This window comes from Stegostoma tigrinum, chromosome 12 (genome assembly GCF_030684315.1).
Source record: "Stegostoma tigrinum isolate sSteTig4 chromosome 12, sSteTig4.hap1, whole genome shotgun sequence".
In the NCBI taxonomy this organism is placed as follows: Eukaryota; Metazoa; Chordata; class Chondrichthyes; order Orectolobiformes; family Stegostomatidae; genus Stegostoma; species Stegostoma tigrinum.
This window is the reverse complement of record NC_081365.1, coordinates 53,046,186-53,064,681: the sequence shown is the minus strand read 5'-3', so window position 1 is coordinate 53,064,681 and position 18,496 is coordinate 53,046,186. Positions and strand designations below refer to the sequence as shown.

Here is an 18,496-nt window from a genome sequence, read left to right as displayed (position 1 = left end):
AAGTTTCTCTGGGCCTGGACTTTGCACCAGTAACAATTATGAACCTATCTAATGCACCATCATCATTCTTCTAAGATTGTCAACAATTCTGAAGTCTGTATTCTGTCGATGATTTTACACTTTCTGTGGACCATAATACAGAAGCACAGAAGTCAGGCCATTCAACCCATTAGTCCAGTCTGCCATTCAGTGACTTCATGGCTGATCTGGTTACCTCAAATCTCTCATGGTCTGACAAATATCAGACAAACATTTCATCATAATTTTCCTTCATTTTCTGCCTAGCACTTGGTTGCTTTACTGATTTAAAGATCCCTCCATCTCCACCTTCAATATACTTCACAGCACAACTTCTCCAGCCCTCTGTGATTAAAGAATAAACAGATTCACTGTCCTCTGATAGAAGAGATTCCTCCTTATCTCTTTTGTAAAAGGCAAACCCTAATTCTGAGATTATACTGTCTGTTCCTCGACTCTGCCTTGACAGAAAACAACCCTTCCACATCTAAGATAACAAAGTGTGGAGCTGGATGAACACAGCAGGCCAAGCAGCATCCCAGGAGCACAAAAGCTGACATTCTGGGCCTCGACCCTTCATCAGAGCACTCTGATGAAGGGTCTAGGCCCGAAATGTCAGCTTTTGTGCTCCCGAGATGCTGCTTGGCCTGCTGTGTATATCCAGCTCCACACTTCGATATCTTGGATTCTCCAGCATCTGAAGTTCCCATTATTTCTGAACCCTTCCACATCTACCTTGTCAAATCCCCTAAGAATCTCATATGTTTCAATTAGGTAAGCAGTAGATGTCTCCCAGAGACTCAAAGTAGTCGCTACTTAAAAGTTACCCTTTAGTCCTAGTTTTCTTGCTGCATTAACCACTGGGGGGAAAAAAAATGCACTCATTGATTGAGATATTACTATTTCTAGTAACACCAAATTTGTAATTACTGCTGAGCAACCTCACTGGTGGCTAAAAATAAAATCTAATTTTATATTTTTGGAATGCCAAATTTTTCCATTATAATCAAATAAATGACATGTTTACTTTTATGAACATTCCAATCATGTATCTGTTTCTTTCTATAAATCATAACTCAACTCAAAGTGAATTCTGTGTGGCTGGTTTGCTGACTGAGAGAATACTTCAGTATGATTGGTTATTTTTCTTGTTTGACGTTTACTACTGGATATTTGGAGATCCAAGTTTAAACTGACATTAGGCGAAGGAAATCTATGACTGTAGGTTGCATTTTCTTTGAGGTCAATGCCTCTTTTTTTTCAGTTGAACAATTAAGCATTTAGCTTGTCCTTTTGGATTCTGTTGACAAATTGTTGTTGAGAATCATACATGCTGGTAAAGTTGAGGCGTTTTAAAGGAACATTGCTAAAGGGCTGCTTGTGAAACAAATGGAGTCACAAGATCAAGTTGGCAAAATAGATCCAAATGACTAAGAGCTTATTAGCCATTGTACCACACTGCAGGTTGAAGGTTCATAAACCTACAAAGAAAGATGTAATGTTGAATTGTGAGGTGGTAACAGAAAGTAAATTTGCAAGTTATTGGCTAATGATTGAAGAACGAACTGGCATAACTGCTCTTCAGGAATGAGAGCTATCAACTGACCTTGTGCAGTTTCTTTCACCACTGCGTCATTGAATTGTAATGTCTTCATGAACTATAAATACTCCTTTCTTTGGTTTCCACATCCTAAGAACACATTTAAAAAAAACAAACTTCAGTAAGGCATTTGATAAGGTTCCCCATGGTAGGCTCATTCAGAAGGTCAGGAGGAATGGGATACAGGGGAACTTAGCTGTCTGGATGCAGAATTGGCTGGCCAACAGAAGACAGCGAGTGGTAGTAGAAGGAAAATATTCTGCCTGGAAGTCAGTGGTGAGTGGGGTTCCACAGGGCTCTGTCCTTGGGCCTCTACTGTTTGTAATTTTTATAAATGACTTGGATGAGGGGATTGAAGGACGGGTCAGCAAGTTTGCAGACGACACAAAGGTCGGAGGGGTCGTTGACAGTATAGAGGGCTGTTGTAGGCTGCAGTGGGACATTGACAGGATGCAGAGATGGGCTGAGAGGTGGCAGATGGAGTTCAACCTGGATAAATGCGAGGTGATGCATTTTGGAAGGTCAAATTTGAAAGCTGAGTACAGGATTAAGGATAGGATTCTTGGCGGTGTGGAGGAACAGAGGGATCTTGGTGTGCAGATACATAGATCCCTTAAAATGGCCACCCAAGTGGACATGGTTGTTAAGAAAGCATATGGTGTTTTGGCTTTCATTAACAGGGGGATTGAGTTTAAGAGTCATGAGATCTTGTTGCAGCTCTATAAAACTTTGGTTAGACCGCACTTGGAATACTGCGTCCAGCTCTGGTCGCCCTATTATAGGAAAGATGTGGATGCTTTGGAGAGGGTTCAAAGGAGGTTTACCAGGATGCTGCCTGGACTGGAGGGCTTATCTTATGAAGAGAGGTTGACTGAGCTCGGTCTCTCTTCATTGGAGAAAAGGAGGAGGAGAGGGGACCTAATTGAGGTATACAAGATAATGAGAGGCATAGATAAAGTTGATAGCCAGCGACTATTTCCTAGGGCAGAAATGGCTAACATGAGGGGTCATAGTTTTAAGCTGGTTGGAGGAAAGTATAGAGGGGATGTCAGAGGCGTGTTCTTTACACAGAGAGTTGTGAGAGCATGGAATGCGTTGCCAGCAGCAGTTGTGGAAGCAAGGTCATTGGGGACATTTAAGAGACTGCAGGACATGCATATGGTCACAGAAATTTGAGGGTGCAGACATGAGGATCAATGGTCGGCACAACATCGTGGGCTGAAGGGCCTGTGCTGTGCTGTACGTTTCTATGTTCTATGTTCTATGAAAAGCCGGGTGAATCATTGCAAATGTTCGCAGATTTCCTTTTGGTCTTGTAATCTGCAGGTGAACAAATTAAACTGGTCAACCTTTTGTAGCCAAATGAAATCATAGAATCCCTGCAGTGTGGAAACAGGCACTTCGGCCCAACGAGTCCCCACCGACTGTCCGAAGAGAATCCACCCAGACCCATCCCACTTCACTATTCCTGTAACAATGCATTTCCTGTCGCTAATACACTTAATCTACTCATCCCGAAACACTACAGGCAATTTAGCATGGCCAATCCATCTAGCTTGCACATCTTCGGACTGTGGGAGGAAACCAGGGCACCCAGAGGAAATTGATGCAGACACGGGGAGAATGTGAAAACTCCACATAGACCGTTGCCCGAGGCTGGAATCGAACCCAGGTCCCTGCTGCTGTGAGGCAGCAGTGCTAACCACTGAGCCACTTTGCCACCCTCAACGAATACCTTACTGGAACATATTTTGCGATTCTGCTTTCTTTGCAAATGGGCTTTGAGTAGTGCTCCTTCATGCACTGTGGCCTGAATGACACAGCTTGACTCCAACACAAGTTTATTTAACTGAGAGCTCTATTCTTACATTTTCAAGGTTGAAAGGAGTTCAAAAAGGAATAAAGTATGTCTTGCCACCCACAAATGAAGGCAGTTTCAGTTTAAAGAATTTCTTCAAAGTACTTGAGTATGACCAAAGCTTTGTGCATCTGGGCAAAGCAATATAAAACAGAGCTGTGTGATAGTGGCCAAAATGTGCATCAACCTTTTGAGTTAAGATTTTGGCAGTGTTAAAAAGTGTTCTGGTCAGGTCATGGGTGAGACTTTCTTTTAATTCCCATCTGTTTGAAGAAGGTATGTTACTTCTGCCTGAGGAGAGTTTGAGAAAGTAGACTTTCAAAATATTTGCTCCTTTTGTGATGATCTTGAGTTTCAATCGAGTTTATATATTTATGGCTTACAAGTCCTTTTGGACTGGTAATCTTTATGATACTGAAATATTCTCTAGCTAAATAGCAGCTTTGCATTTTCAAAGTTACACTTTACATCTTGTTGTCACATAGAAGAAAGCTAGACCTCCAACACCTTACCAGAGTGACTGAGAGCTGTACTGGCTAAAACAATCTCAAAATCTTTGAAAGTATTCATGCTTTACTTCCATTCATTGTTGAAAAATATGTCAAGTATTACACTTATACGCTGGATGTAATTTTCTACCATCATGTTAAAACTTAAGATGCAATAATCACTGCCCTCTGCATTTTTTTACTTAATCATCTTGTCTCACTTCATTGCTTGGAACCAGAACTAGCAATAATTCCTTTCTTGTTGGATTAGACATACAGCACCCCCCTGAACACAATCTAGGAATGCATGCTCCTTGCCCTTTATGCTACCACTTTCCAGTCTTTAATAAGGTGACCGAAGCCCCCAGTACACGTACTCCATGACGTAGCCTTTGTAATTTCCTGACGGATTTGTTCTTGTACCTCCTTTCTGCTAGTATGTGGTTTGTCGACAGCACCGAAGCAACACACTCTTCTTACTCCTTAGTTCTTGCTGAAATGAATATGTCCTTGAACATGCTGAAGCACTCTTTCTTTATAGAACTACAGTGCTCTCCATAGACAATAATACCACTTGTCAGTTTTATCCTATTCCTACCTTTTCTGAATACCTTGTCACTTAGAATATTTAATACTTACACCTGCTCTTCCTTCAGCTAGATCTCCATTATCTCGATAGCATTATAATCCAATACACCAATCTTAAGAACGATGGTCTGTGAATTCACGTACATGCAGTGTTTGAAAATCACAGACTAGGCTTACATTCATTGCCCATCCTTGGTTGCTGTTGAGAAGGTGGTGGTGAGCTGCCTTCTTGAACTACTGCTATTGGATGGAGGAATACCCACAGTGCCATTAGGGAGGAGGTTCAAGGATTTCGACTGACACTGAAATATCACTTTATATTTCCAAGTCAGGGTAATGAGTGGCTTGGAGGGGAGCTTGCAGGTGCTGGTGTTCCCATATACCTTGCACTCTTACCCTTCTTAATGGGAGTTGTTGTTGGTGTAACCCTCATTTTACGCCAATTCCAACGATTAGCTTACTCTGCTCTGTTCCAGAGCTGTCTGTGTATCCCTGCATTTCATGCACCCTGGTATTACTTTCAAACATTGTCTCCTGCGCCCCACCCTCCTGCTGATTAAGTGCTTTTGGAAAAGGTTTACACTATCAAAATGCTCCATTAGGTACTTGGACTCTTTTCAGTTGAGATGCAGTGCAATTGACGTATACAGATGCCGTTTCCCCCAGAGATAGTCGGAGCCTCACGTGAATGTAACACCCTTCCTTCTGCACCACCTTTCAAGACGTGCATTCACCTGTTTTATTCTCGGGTTTGATCAAGCAGAGAGTGCAGATGGAAAAGTAGGGTAGAAGCTTAGGATATGTGGTTTGACCCTGATGCACCCTGTACACCCAACTGAATGCGTTGCCCCCTCTTCCCAACTTCGTTCGTGCCTGTCTTTATTTTTAGGTGGGGGAAAAAAGCTACTTTCACAGTTATATTTTGCCAAGTTCAGTTGTTCCTGATTATTTACTTGCAAATTGTGTTTGGGAGGTGACTTTGGGGTGAGTGAGCAGGTGACTGGTTGGGCATCTGACCTATTTTAGATGCTGTCAGCTGGCAAAAATGCCTCCACCATGGTTAAGTAACATTCAGCCCATGAGTTTAGAGACAATAGCTATAACGTGAGCTGTGACCACCTTGTCTGTGCTGTACATTAAACATAATATAGCTCAAGTAACAAAGTAATTTTGATCATAAAATTTCAGCACAAGTGGGTTGAACTGCCTAATATGATTTTGTACAATTACAGGAATTGTACATTTTCTGAGGATTAACAGGATTGAAAAAGTATGAAATTGTCAAAATGTTGTATTGGGTCTAAGTAAGCATATGGGGACCTCAAATTGGCATTTCTCAGGTGACGCACTATAGGACCCATCGTGTTGCAGAAATCAGCACAAACATATAGGTACTTAGCTGTATTGTTGCTCAGTTCTAAAAACTTAAGCTGAAATCAAGCATGTGCAGGTCTGAAGTAAATGTATGTGACACTGTGCATTTTAGAATTGGTCAATGGCCACAATAAATTAAACACAATATATTCTATTTGTTCTTTTTTTTTTCTGTCACAGGTAATTTTGTACCAGGGAGGCCAGATAATTAGTGGAGCCACCCAGTTTAATTCCCGTGTCGGCTTTGTCGTCACCATGCCGAGCACAGTTGCCTCCATCTTCATTAATAATACACAACTGTCAGACACAGGGACATATCAATGCTTGGTGAACAACCTGCCTGACAGAGGAGAAAGGAACATAGGCATTCTTGGATTGTCTGTATTAGGTACATTATTTCTTCTTCTGTCTTTTTCTGAGATTATGATCCGGTATGCAATGCATTAGGTATAATTTTGGCATTCTGTGCAAGAGTTATTGCTTCCCAGTTACCATGAGGGGGCACCCATGACAGTATGACTTGTGATGACAGTTGGTCCACCTTTTATTGCACGGTTATTCAGTATTCCGAAGAGATGAAGCTGCAAATGACCATGATCAAAGAACAAAGAAACCTTTGTTCAGCAAAGGAACAGGTCCTTCGGCCCTCCAAGCCTGCTCCGATCGAGATCCTCTGTCTAACCTGTCATCTCTTTTCTAACGGTCTGTGCCCATTTGCTCCCTGCCCATCCATGTACCTGTCCAAATATATCTTAAAAGATGCTAACATGTCTGCGTCTACCACCTCCGCTGGCAACGCATTCCAGGCACCCACCACCCTCTGTAAAGAACTTTCCATGCATATCTCCCTTAAACTTTCCTCCTCTCACTTTGAACTCATGACCCCTAGTAATTGAGTCCCCCACTCTGGGGGAAAAAGCTTTTTGCTATCCACCCTGTCTATACCCCTCATGATTTTGTAGACCTCAATCAGGTCCCCCCTCAATCTCCGTCTTTCTAATGAAAATAATCCTAATCTATTCAACCTCTCTTCATAGCTAGCACCCTCCATACCAGGCAACATCCTGGTGAACCTCCTCTGCACCCTCTCCAAAGCATCCACATCCTTTTTTGTAATGTGGCGACCAGAACTGCACACAGTACTCCAAATGTGGCCGAACCAAAGTCCTATACAACTGCGACATGACCTGCCACCTCTTGTACTCAATACCCTGTCCAATGAAGGAAAACATGCCATATGCCTTTTTGACCACCCTATTGACCTGCGTTGTCACCTTCAGGGAACAATGGACCTGAACACTCGGATCTCTCTGTTCATCAATTTTCCCTAGGACTTTTCCATTTACTGTATAGTTCGCCCTTGAATTTGATCTTTCAAAATGCATCACCTCGCACTTGCCCAGATCCTTCAGTGACAGAATGAATGGTGAAATTGAGGCGATGTTGCTGACGAGCAAGTTTATTTTCTAGACTGGCTTTTAAGCTTACAGGTCAACTTGAGACTGCCATTTTCATACCTATTTTCACTTGCTATTAATCCCCACACCTCAAAATTGTGTTAAAATTCAGTTATGTAACATTGGGCTATCCACTTAGTGTATTTATAATCTAAGGGTATCAAGATGTTGAATTCTCACCATCTATTTTGTAATTTAAGCACTGTCATATTTGAACTACTGTAACCAAAGCTATACTTTATGAAGCATCCTGACTTGAGTGTCAATGAATTATAAAAGATGGCAACTGGATGTGAAGGCATCAACTAAAATTAAAAAGTTTGCACTGGTCTTGCATCCATTATCTTGCCCTGAGGTGGAGTGGAAATGGCAGGAAAAAAAAAAGCACAATTGGATGAGAAGACATTTTACATTTTTCACCTAGAACTAGATTTCCCGTTATTATCACCTCTGGCCACCTTTCCCGGAATGCTATATTTATGTGCTTATGGGTACCGGGAGTTCGTGTTCCTGGTGGAATTTATTATTCACTACTACTTATCATCACATGGGATCACTTACAGGAGAGAAGATTTGCAGGAGGGCTAGTCACGCCTCTTATTTCAGTAAATAGCAGGCAAGAGCTGAGTTTACTGCCCCCTCTTTCTCTGAAATTCCTCTTGGGACTCTTCTACTCCTTCATCTCTTTCAGACCTTTTCTGATGCAACAATAATTTCATTTCCCCCCCTCCCAGTATGAGAGGGGTAATCATGTCCCTGTGGTTATCGTGGTCTATGATGATGAGCAGACATTTTGGCCTCGAGTGACAACACTGCAAAGAGTGGAGTTGAGCATCTTGGGACAACCATGGAAAAACATGCTGTTAGTTCATAAAATGTGAGGCTGGATGAACACAGCAGGCCAAGCAGCATCTCAGGAGCACAAAAGCTGACGTTTCGGGCCTAGACCCTTCATCAGAGAGGGGGATGGGGAGAGGGTTCTGGAATAACCCTCTCCCCATCCCCCTCTCTGATGAAGGGTCTAGGCCCGAAACGTCAGCTTTTGTGCTCCTGAGATGCTGCTTGGCCTGCTGTGTTCATCCAGCCTCACATTTTATTATCTTGGAATCTCCAGCATCTGCAGTTCCCATTATCTCTGTTAGTTCATGTGCTTTTTGAGATACCTGACTTCATTAAATTGTAAAGGAAAACCGAAAGAAAGGCGGATGCTGTAAGTCAGGAACAAAAACAGAAGTTGCTGAAAACCCTCAGCAGATCTGGCAGGGTCTGTGAAGAAAAAAACAAGAAGAATTGTAAGAACTGCATCTGGCTGAGATACAAGTGCATAGGACTCATACATTGACTGTCAAAAAGGGGGAGAGGAATGGTCACCGGACCCAAAACGTTAACTGTGTTTTATTCTTCACAGATGCTGCCAGATCTGCTGAGCTTTTCCAGCAACTTTGTTTTTGTTCATTAAATTTCATATGATCAACTCGTCCAAGCTGACCAGGTTTCTTAAAACAAGCCAGCTTTTGGTCAGATGATGAGAAGACAGAAAATGTGTTAATAGTTGCCACAACTGGTTTTAAAGATAAGAATGTATACAACTTCAATAACATGATTATAAATTCTCTGGTGCTTTAGCAATTTCGATAGATACACAGATACTTGCATATTTCCCTTTCGCAAAGTAAATCAAGATCACTATGATGTATAATTTAGCTTTGATATCTGTAGATTAGATGCAGTTCTTGCTTTGGTCTCAAATACAATCACAATGGACGGGCATTGTGACTGAATTTCAAAGAATGACATCCTTATAATTCATTGATCTTTTTCATGTTTTCATTTATTAGTCATCATGTCTGTAAAATGTGAAGGGAGCAATTTAAGGCTCCCTGAATGACAATGTTACGAATGTTCAATCTAGGACTTGAACATAAATGCAACAATCCTGTAATCTCAAAAAAAACTGATCATTTATCTAAATGCTGGTTATGGTATCTTGCTGAATGTAAGCTGGTTGCCTTGTTCCTCTAAAATGCAACAGAGGTTTTACATCACATGTACTTAATTGGACATCCTGAGATCATAGGTGCTCATTTTAGATGCAAATTTTACCTTCTTCCAGACATTAGATTGCAAAGATTTCACACGCTTCTGTTTTGTTCCAGTGTTTTTCATTTGTGTTATAATTTAAAACTAATAGAGCAGTCACTCCAACGTGCTGCAGCGGTGTTGAAATTGTACTAATACACAGAAAAAGACTGAGCAGACTTAGATAAAAATTTTGTAGTATACTCGTGTATGATGCTACTTTATTAAAATTAAAGTTGAAGCAACTTGCAACCTGTGCAAGATTTATGCTTATTTAAATAATTCTGAAACTGCCAATTTTGATCACTCTCAGCCCTCCGTGTTCTAGATTGGCGCAAAAAGAAATTTTTGGCAGCTTCTATGTCTGCCATGTTACTGCCCTTAATCTGCTATGTTAGAAATTCTAGCACATTTCAGGTCTGCTGGCGAAGTGTTCTCTTCAGTGGCAGATGAGGAGGAATTGTGACATGATCACACTAACTAACTGGTATATTTCCCCTTGCTATCATCTTTTCATGTCTCCTTCAAATTATGGGCCCAGTATGGTTGTGTGTGTAACTTCTCATCAAGATGCTCATCTTCTATTAAAGAGATTCTTAGCGAAGATGAAATTACATTTGTAGGCTTTTTCAATTTCTTGGAACTGCTGTTAAGATTTCGCAAAATTCCTATGCCATTTTATTTCAGAATTTCACTTAAATTCTCCATTACATGTGGAGAAATTCAGTTGTGTGCGAAATCACTTGATGAAATATTCATTATGGAGAAAGCAGAGCATCAGGTGAACCAGGCTGATCAACCTTTCACCTTTTTAAAGGTTGTGATATGGTAGGTATTAGGAAGGCCTGACCAGTCTGGGCATGATTGTTAACTAACTGTTCTGAGATTAAAATCTTTGCTTTATGGCCAGACCGGTCAGGCCTGTACCTTTTTAAGACATGACATTGTGACAAGTGATGTTCTGGTACAAAGACACTCGCCTTGCCTGTAGTCACTCTCTTTGTGCCATGGAGTCAATGTAGTCAATTGTGTGTATAACGTACAGTGACATCAATAAGTAAAGAATGTAGACTGTGTCTAACTGTGATATGTGTTATAAATAACTTGAACTTTATTTACAACACTATTATTCAACAAGTATCTGACTATCTGTAGGACATTGAACATATAGAAACTTAAAGAAACCCCATCATGGTGGCAATAAGTAGGCATTCAAAGCTGGCTTATGCTATTAAGTGAATGCTGAATGATGAAAAGGTGATATTCTAACAGTTGTGAAACTGCTTATTCCTAATAGCCATCCATTAGTCAGCCTTGGTTCAGAGGTCAGGTTCCCTTGTCCCACCAAGACTGGGGTCCAGAATTTCAAGAGATGCACCAGCTGTGTTTCTCCAGAAGGTTACAGATAGTAGGAACTGCCGATACTGGAGAATCTGAGATAACACGGTGAACACAGCAGGCCAAGCAGCATCAGAGGAGCAGGAAAGTTTTTGAAGTTTCGGGTCGAGACCCTTTTTTAGAAATGGGGGAGGGGAAGGGGATTCTGAAATAAATAGGGAGACAGGGGAACGTGGATAGAAGATGGATAAAGGAGAAGATAGGTTGAGAGGAGACAGACAGATCAAAGAGGCAGGGTTAGAGCCTGTGAAGGTGAACGTAGGTGGGGAGTTAGGGAGGGGATAGGTCAGTCCAGGGAGGATGGACAGGTCAAGGAGGCAGGATGAGGTTAGTGGGTTCCCAAACGAAATATGAGATGCTGTCCCTGCATCTTTTGGGTGGCATCATTGTGGCAATGCAGGAGGCCCAGCATGGACACGTCACCCGAGGTGTTGGTTGGGGGTGTGGGGAGTTGAAATGGTTCGCGACTGGGAGGTGTAGTTGAGCCCACGGAGGCTTGGGGACCGCTTTGTGGAACACCTGTGGTCAGTCTACAACAAACAACTACACCTCCTAGTCATGAACTGTTGCAGCTACCCCTTCCACTCTTTGGACAACATGTCCATCTTGGGCCTCCTGCGGTGCCACAATGACGCCACCTAAAAGATACAGGAACAACATCTCATATTTCAATTGGGAACCCTGCAGCCCAAGGGTATCAATGTGGACTTCACAAGCTTCAAAATCTCCCCTCACGCGACCACATCCCAAAACCGTCCCAGCTAGTCCCCTCCTCCCACCTCAGGTCCCACCCCGATCTCCTACCCACTAACCTCATCCAGCCTCCTTGACCTGTCCAGCCTCCCTGGATTGACCTATTCCCTCCCTAACTCCCCACCTACATTCATCTTTGCTGGGTCTAACCCCGCTTCTTTGACCTGTCTGTCTCCTCTCAACCTATCTTCTCCTTTTATCCACCTTCAATCTGCCTCCCCCATTTCCCTATTTATTTCAGAATCCCCTTCCCCTCCCCTATTTCTGAAGAAGTGTCTCGACCCGAAACATCATACTTTCCTGCTCCTCTGATGCTGCTTGGCCTGCTGTGTTCGTCCAGCTTACGCTGTGTTTTCACAAGAGGGTACTGGGTTAAAATGAGCTAAATACTGAGCAATATCACCTGGAGGAACCAAAAGTTCAATCCAGTGCTCCATGAAGGATGTGAAGGAGAGTCCTTCAGGAGAGCAACCTCAGCCAGTGTACAGGTTTGTAAATCACAGTCAGACAGCACACATGGCAAATGTAAAAGTACCATTAGAAATGTTGAAGGTTTTATCTTCATCCAAAAGGAATAGACAATGTGCACTGTATGCCAAAATTGACACTGCCACTGGTGCAAGTACAAATAACTCCCTTTTAATGTATGTTACACAAGATGCACTCAGGAAATTGGTACAAAGTGGCGCAGTCCGTACAAAATAGCCGAATTCCTTACGTTATGTATAAAATCCCATTCTATTCGTCTTATGTGCCAATCTGTCTCCTCAGGATAGACACCCAAAACTGCTTTTGCATCATTCAAACAGATGGGCGACTAGTCTGCCAGTGTGCACAGAGTGACATGTTATCATTGTCCATGGGGTGACAAATTCATCAACTCAAGTACTAAAGATTCCAAACCGTAGCATTGAGTCAATCCATCACTGATTAACCTTTACCCAGACTGGTTTGATGCAGTTGGCAACTTTAAAAGTGATAGTGTTACATCAGAAAGACTGCACATTCCAGGATCAAGCTTCCTTGTAAGATCAGTAACCCTATTTGGGCTCAAATTGCAATTAAAATCCACGTACAAAAAGAAATCAGTGACAAAAGGTGGCAGTCTACATACACATTTAGGGCAACTGAACGATGTAACATAAAGATGCATAAGCAAGATTCCTAACATGGGAGAGCTTAATTGCAAATTTTCAGATGCCAAGCTTTTTTCTAAGTTTGGTGCCAAGAATGGATATCAGACCATAAGCCTTTCTCTGGAAATGGAACTGACCACTTTTAAAGGAACTGTTGTTAGAAACTGTTTGCTCAGATCATCATTTTGGTTTATCTGTAAAGCAAAGTAAATTTCAACAACCGATGGATTATATCTTAACTATGGAGAATTTACTAGATTGTTACTTGTGACACAGAAACATCACAGTTCCCAGGGGGACTAAGCATGGAAATGAGACAAACCTACACTGACAAGAGAACGTGGCCATGTTTTCATCACTGGGAAGTATCAAATCGATTTGAGCCAAATCAAATTCTCTAGTTCGATCTGTGTGCCAATTGGTATAGGACCTGATTGTAACAAATTAGAAGGAAGAAAAAGATGCCTACCTCTGTTTTGCTTTTCTTAAACATTCCATCCTCAGATATTTTGCATTTTATGACCAAGATAACACCTCAGAAATACACCATATATATATGGCAGGAAGATTATCAACACATTTTTGAATCTTGCAAATACACTTTAGATATGTACTTCAATAAGTTTGATCCCTCCAAGCGCTTCCACGGTTGAAGGAAATGCATCTTGGAAAAGTTTTGGGTCCCTTCTCTCATTTATGTTGAAGGATAACAAGCCTTTTGCGTTTGTTTCTAATCATAGAGTCATGAAGCATGGAAACAGACCCTTCACTCCAATTGTTGTAAGCTGACCAAGTTTGCCAAACTAAACTAGTCCCACTTGCCTCCTTCTGACAACTCAGCCTAACAACAGCAACACAAAGTGGGACTTCTGCTGTCGTTTTCTGGATACAATAATCTTATTGGTGCATGTTCAGCAAACGCTTCCTTGTTCATAGTGAGCACAAGCTGTGAGAAATGACGAATTAAAAACCTCTTGAGTGTACCTCCATGACTGAACCATCTATTTGTAAAATCTCATGGATATAATTGCAAACAATAAAATAAACCAGGTTCTTGAATGACCATCTCTGCCCTTGATTTGGTTTTATTATAGTCACATGTACCTAAGTACAGTGAAAACCTTTGTTTTGGGACCACTACAGGCAGATCATAGCGAACAAGGACAGACAGACCATAGGGTGCTTGACAGAACAAGCTGTACAAGGTTATGGCTGTATAGGACGTTCACAAAGCAAGGTCAACACTAGCAACATCAGCAATTATTTGGATTTAAAGAGTTCCATTCAGCAGTCTAATAATGGCAGGGAAGAAGCCGTTCTTGAACCTGATGGTATGTGCTTCAAGTTTCAGTATCTTCCGCCTGATGGAAGAGCTTGGACGAGAGCATTCCCGGGGTAGGAGGGTCTTTGGCAGCCTTTCTGCGGCACTGAGCTGAGTAAATGGAGTCCATGGAAGACTTATGACCAGCCTTTTGCATTTATTGGCTGTGCACACAATATTCTGTAGCTTTTTATTGTTCTGGGCAAAGCAGTTGTCATGCCAGGCTGTTATGCACCTGAATAGAATGCTTTCTGTGGTGCATCTGTAGAAGTTGGTGAGGGTCCTTTTAAAGATATGCTGAATTTATGAAGAAGTGGCGTGCCTTCTTGACCTTTTTTACATGCGAGGTCCAGGACATGATGTTGGTTATCAACACTCCAAGGAATTTGATGCTCTTGACCCTCTCCACATTAGTTCTGTAGATGTAGTTAGGGGGTATACTACTCCTTTCTTCCTGAAATCAGTGATCAGCTCTGTTGTTCTGGTGACATTGAGAGACTTATTTGACTCCTAAACCCCACTAAGAACAAAATGTTCCTTTTATACCTGAAAGTGCTTATTGTTAATTGAATCTAAACTGGAAGATAGGCTTAATCTCCTATTTTGGTCACTGCCAAGGAGATCAGATTTAACAAATTATACCAAACAAAAACCTTCCTGTTTTTGTTATGAAAGTGGATAACTTTGCATTTACCCACATTGTACTTAATCTGTGGTACGTTTGCCCACTCACCTTGTCCAAATTACACTGAACCATCTCTGCTACAGTTCACCTTTTACACACGGTCCCTGTGTGGGACGTTTATCACAAGCCTTTTCGATGTCCAAGTAAATTGTGTCCAGAGGTCCCCTCCTGTCAATTCTACTCCATGGGGTCTCTAACTTATGAGCGACAGGTTTATAAACACTCATACTTAGAAATACAATCACTGACAGGAATGTAATTTTTAAAGGCATGACATTGAACCATTTCATGTACTTATAATCAGCTCCCTTGCATTGTACATTATATATCTAGAAAATTCCAGAAGATTTGTCAGGCATGACTTCCCACCTGTAGATTTGTGTTGACTGTCTAATCCTGTTATTGTTTTTCCAAGTGCTCTGCTAGTAAATCTTTTATCATGGGCTAGCATTTCCCTACAAACTCCCTGTTTTCTCGCCACCTTTCTTTAAATAATTGGCTTAGATTGCCTACCTTCAGATCAACAGGAACATACAGAGATTAAGGGAACAAAGAAAAAAAACAGTGCAGTTTTCCAAGACCACTTTAATTTTCGTAAGACTGTATGAGGTATGATTGTTGAAACAACAAAAGTTGTTTTGTAAAATGCATTTCTAAATGTTGCCTATAACAATATGTATTAGAACTGGCAAAGCAATTGGTCGTACTGGATTTACTCAGGAATCATGACCCAGAAATAGTCGTCATCTCACAGCTAGGGAACACCTTGGATTTGGTGACAATAATACAATTGAAATTGATATTTGATTTGAGAAAAGTGGAGAGACCGACGCTTTAAGTATATGTAAAGATAGCTTCAGGGGATGAGAAATAAACTGAATTCGACTCTGCTTTCTGAGTTGAACTTAAAGATAAACAGTGGGAAGTATTTAAAGAACATTTGAATTGACTTACAAAAGAAAGTGTCTTGTATGCTGAAGACATGCACGCGTAACTCTCAGTCTGCGCTCTCTCTCAATCTCTGTGTTGTCATACGGTCTGTCCAAATTAATTCTGGTTGATCTGAAAATTCTTCCAATAAAATTTTGAGAGGTCCAAACCTCAGAACCAAAGACAACAATCAACAAAAACAAATTGCTGGAAAATCTGAGCAGCTCTGACAGTATTTAATGCTTCGGATTTGATACGATTCGGTTTATTGTAGTCACGTGTATTTAAGTACAGTGAAAAGCTTTGTTTGCAAGCTGTACAATGCAGATTCTGTATGCCCTTCCTTACAATGTCGTAATCCAGTGACATCCTCAAAACTGATGGCAGCTAGAAAACGGATGGTTTTTATACAGAAGATGAGATTGGGAGTGGTTGGGTGAGTTTAAATGATAGGTGGAGATGTAGCATGAAGAGAGAGAAAAGGCTGCTCACGGGGACAATCAGTGGGACTGTGGGTAGTGTCTAGTATTCCAGTGCAGGGGTGGGGTAAATCATGGGAAAAATGCCCAAGTCCCAAAACCAATTCTAAACCACCAATGTCATTCTCAACATGGTAACTTTGTCAGGCTAAATAGTGTTCAGAACGTTGGTATTCAATTTGACCCTTAATTATGTTTCTGATTCCACATCCTCTTCTCCACACAGTATACATTCACTTCTGTATTATCGAGCATCTCCATTTCTACCTTGATGCATTTAAAGCTCTTGTCAACCTTTTGATATTTACTCAAATCTAATATTCTGATGTCCTCCTGGTCAGCCTGAAATTACCACTGTCCATGACCTATGTTGGCTCTGTCTCCGAACACTGCTCCCCCCTCCCCCCACCCCGTGCCCCCATTCCCTCAAATGTGAAGTTGTCATCTTCATGTTTAACCTCTTTGGTCTAAACTGATCCTTGCACTGCAGGAGAGCAGCTTGGGACCTATTACCATGTTGGCAAGTCACGTTCTTCACAAGACTTATAGTACTGATGATGCCTTACTTTCAAGCAGTTTGACCCTGACATGGAGCCATCGCTGGTTCTGTACTTGGAGCTTGTTTTCAGGCGGTCTGCTGCTGCCTTCTGTATTGTATTGACATGATGTTCTGAGAAAGAAAGCTAGAGTTCTGGTACGTACCCGTTGGGTCAGCTCCAGTTATACTGGATGCAGAATGCTAACTCTGTTTCCCTATTCACAGATGCTGCCACATTTGTTGTGTTTTTCCAGTATTTTCTCTTCTTTTTTTCAGAGTTGCAGAATGTGCAGTATTTTGCTTTTATAACCCCAGTCATTGCTACCCACCTTGTACCTGATTCTGGCCCCAAAAGTTATTCTGAAAACCTTTCGAGGTGATTGTAGGCTTCAGGGTGGTGACTGATAGTTGAAAATCTTGAGACTCCGTGAATGGAAATATCGTTCAGTCTGTGCAGTTATGTCTTCTGCAGTGACATCTCATTCCTTAGAGTGCTTAATGTAAGGTGGAAAAAACAATAATTTTCCTGAACCAGTTAATTAAAGAATATTACCATGAATTTTTGCTAAGTCACATTTTTAAGCTAACTCTCATATTTAGCATTATTGTATGGGTTATGCAGAAGGCTGCATTCTATCACAAGTTTTTTCTACTTAATTTTATTTTCCTTTAATATTACAGCATTTTAAGGCAACAAGTTGCAGTGTTAGACTATAATATTTTCATAATTTAATGATGGAGGAAAATGCTGTATTGCACAGATAATTCAAGACTTTGCTTTCAAATTGATTTATTACCATTTTTACAATGTTCTGTTAGTTTGAAGCAATGCACTAGAGGGTGCTGTCGTGACATTTACCTCTATTTTACTTCTGCTGGGATATCATGCTTTGTCATGGTGATTATTCGCATTATACTCAAAAGTAAAAGATAATTCAGGGCAAAATTCTAGACGATAGAATGAAATCAAGTAGATTGTACAAAATATTTTCCAAAGCAGTTGAGTCAAGGGCAACTCCAAGAGCGAGGGCACATTTATTCTTAAAAGTTGGCGGTAGGTCACTCAAATCAGAAAATGCTGTTTTACACAAATTTGAACTCTCCCCGTAAGACAATGGATGCTAGGTTGTTTTGACCTTCAAAACTAATGTAAGCAGATAGACTTGGTAATAAGGTTGTCTGGTATTTGAGTAAATGCAGGAAAGTGAGTTGAGTTACAGATCAGGAAAGATACAATTGAGAGGTAGAGCAAACTTGGGGTGATTGGCTTGCTGCTGTTTCTATTGTTCCCACCTAGTGCTGTACATCCACAAATGTAATTATGCCTATTTTTGTATATATGCATAGATTATCAGGGTATTCCTGGCTCTCAGCATTGTAAAATATATCTCCTTTTATTATTTTTAAATAAAAATCCAAACACTTGCAGTAATGTTATAATTGGACAAAAGTTTTCCTTCAAAGAAATCATTGATTGACAGCTCTGCTCCTTCCCAACACTATTAGCATCCAGCGGACAATGTTAGATACAATAAAAATACATCTTCATCTCCCAAAATATTGTCAGAAAATGGGATACACCAAAAGCAGATTCACCCAGCTCCTCAATTTAAAGAAGAAAGATCAAAACAATCTGGGTGTAATAGCGATTTTTGTCTGTGCTGAAAATAAACAAATTATCCATGATTTTGTTTCTGCTATCCCAAACTCTAATGTAATAAAGTAGTTCTGATGAATGAGGCTTGCTGCATTGAAGGTGATCTGTTGATTTAAGGACAGTGACACAGGTTGCTT

At 41.0% G+C, this 18,496-nt stretch overlaps 1 protein-coding gene and 1 long non-coding RNA gene across 6 annotated transcripts in view; one reads left to right on the top strand and one right to left on the bottom strand.

Moving 5' to 3' along the window:
- LOC125456922 (uncharacterized) overlaps positions 1-15,864 on the bottom strand; it is a 72,639-nt gene extending 56,775 nt beyond the window's left edge. Inside the window, exon 1 of the long non-coding RNA XR_007248540.1 lies at positions 15,710-15,864. This is a non-coding gene — a long non-coding RNA (uncharacterized LOC125456922). The remainder of the gene's footprint in view (positions 1-15,709) is intronic.
- Positions 1-18,496, top strand: part of igsf11 (immunoglobulin superfamily member 11) — a 280,353-nt gene that overhangs the window by 221,980 nt on the left and 39,877 nt on the right. For all 5 annotated transcript variants that reach the window (XM_048540501.2, XM_048540500.2, XM_059650329.1 and 2 more), the window contains one exon: positions 6,107-6,314. In XM_048540501.2, coding sequence (XP_048396458.1) covers positions 6,107-6,314 — 208 coding nt within the window. The remainder of the gene's footprint in view (positions 1-6,106; positions 6,315-18,496) is intronic.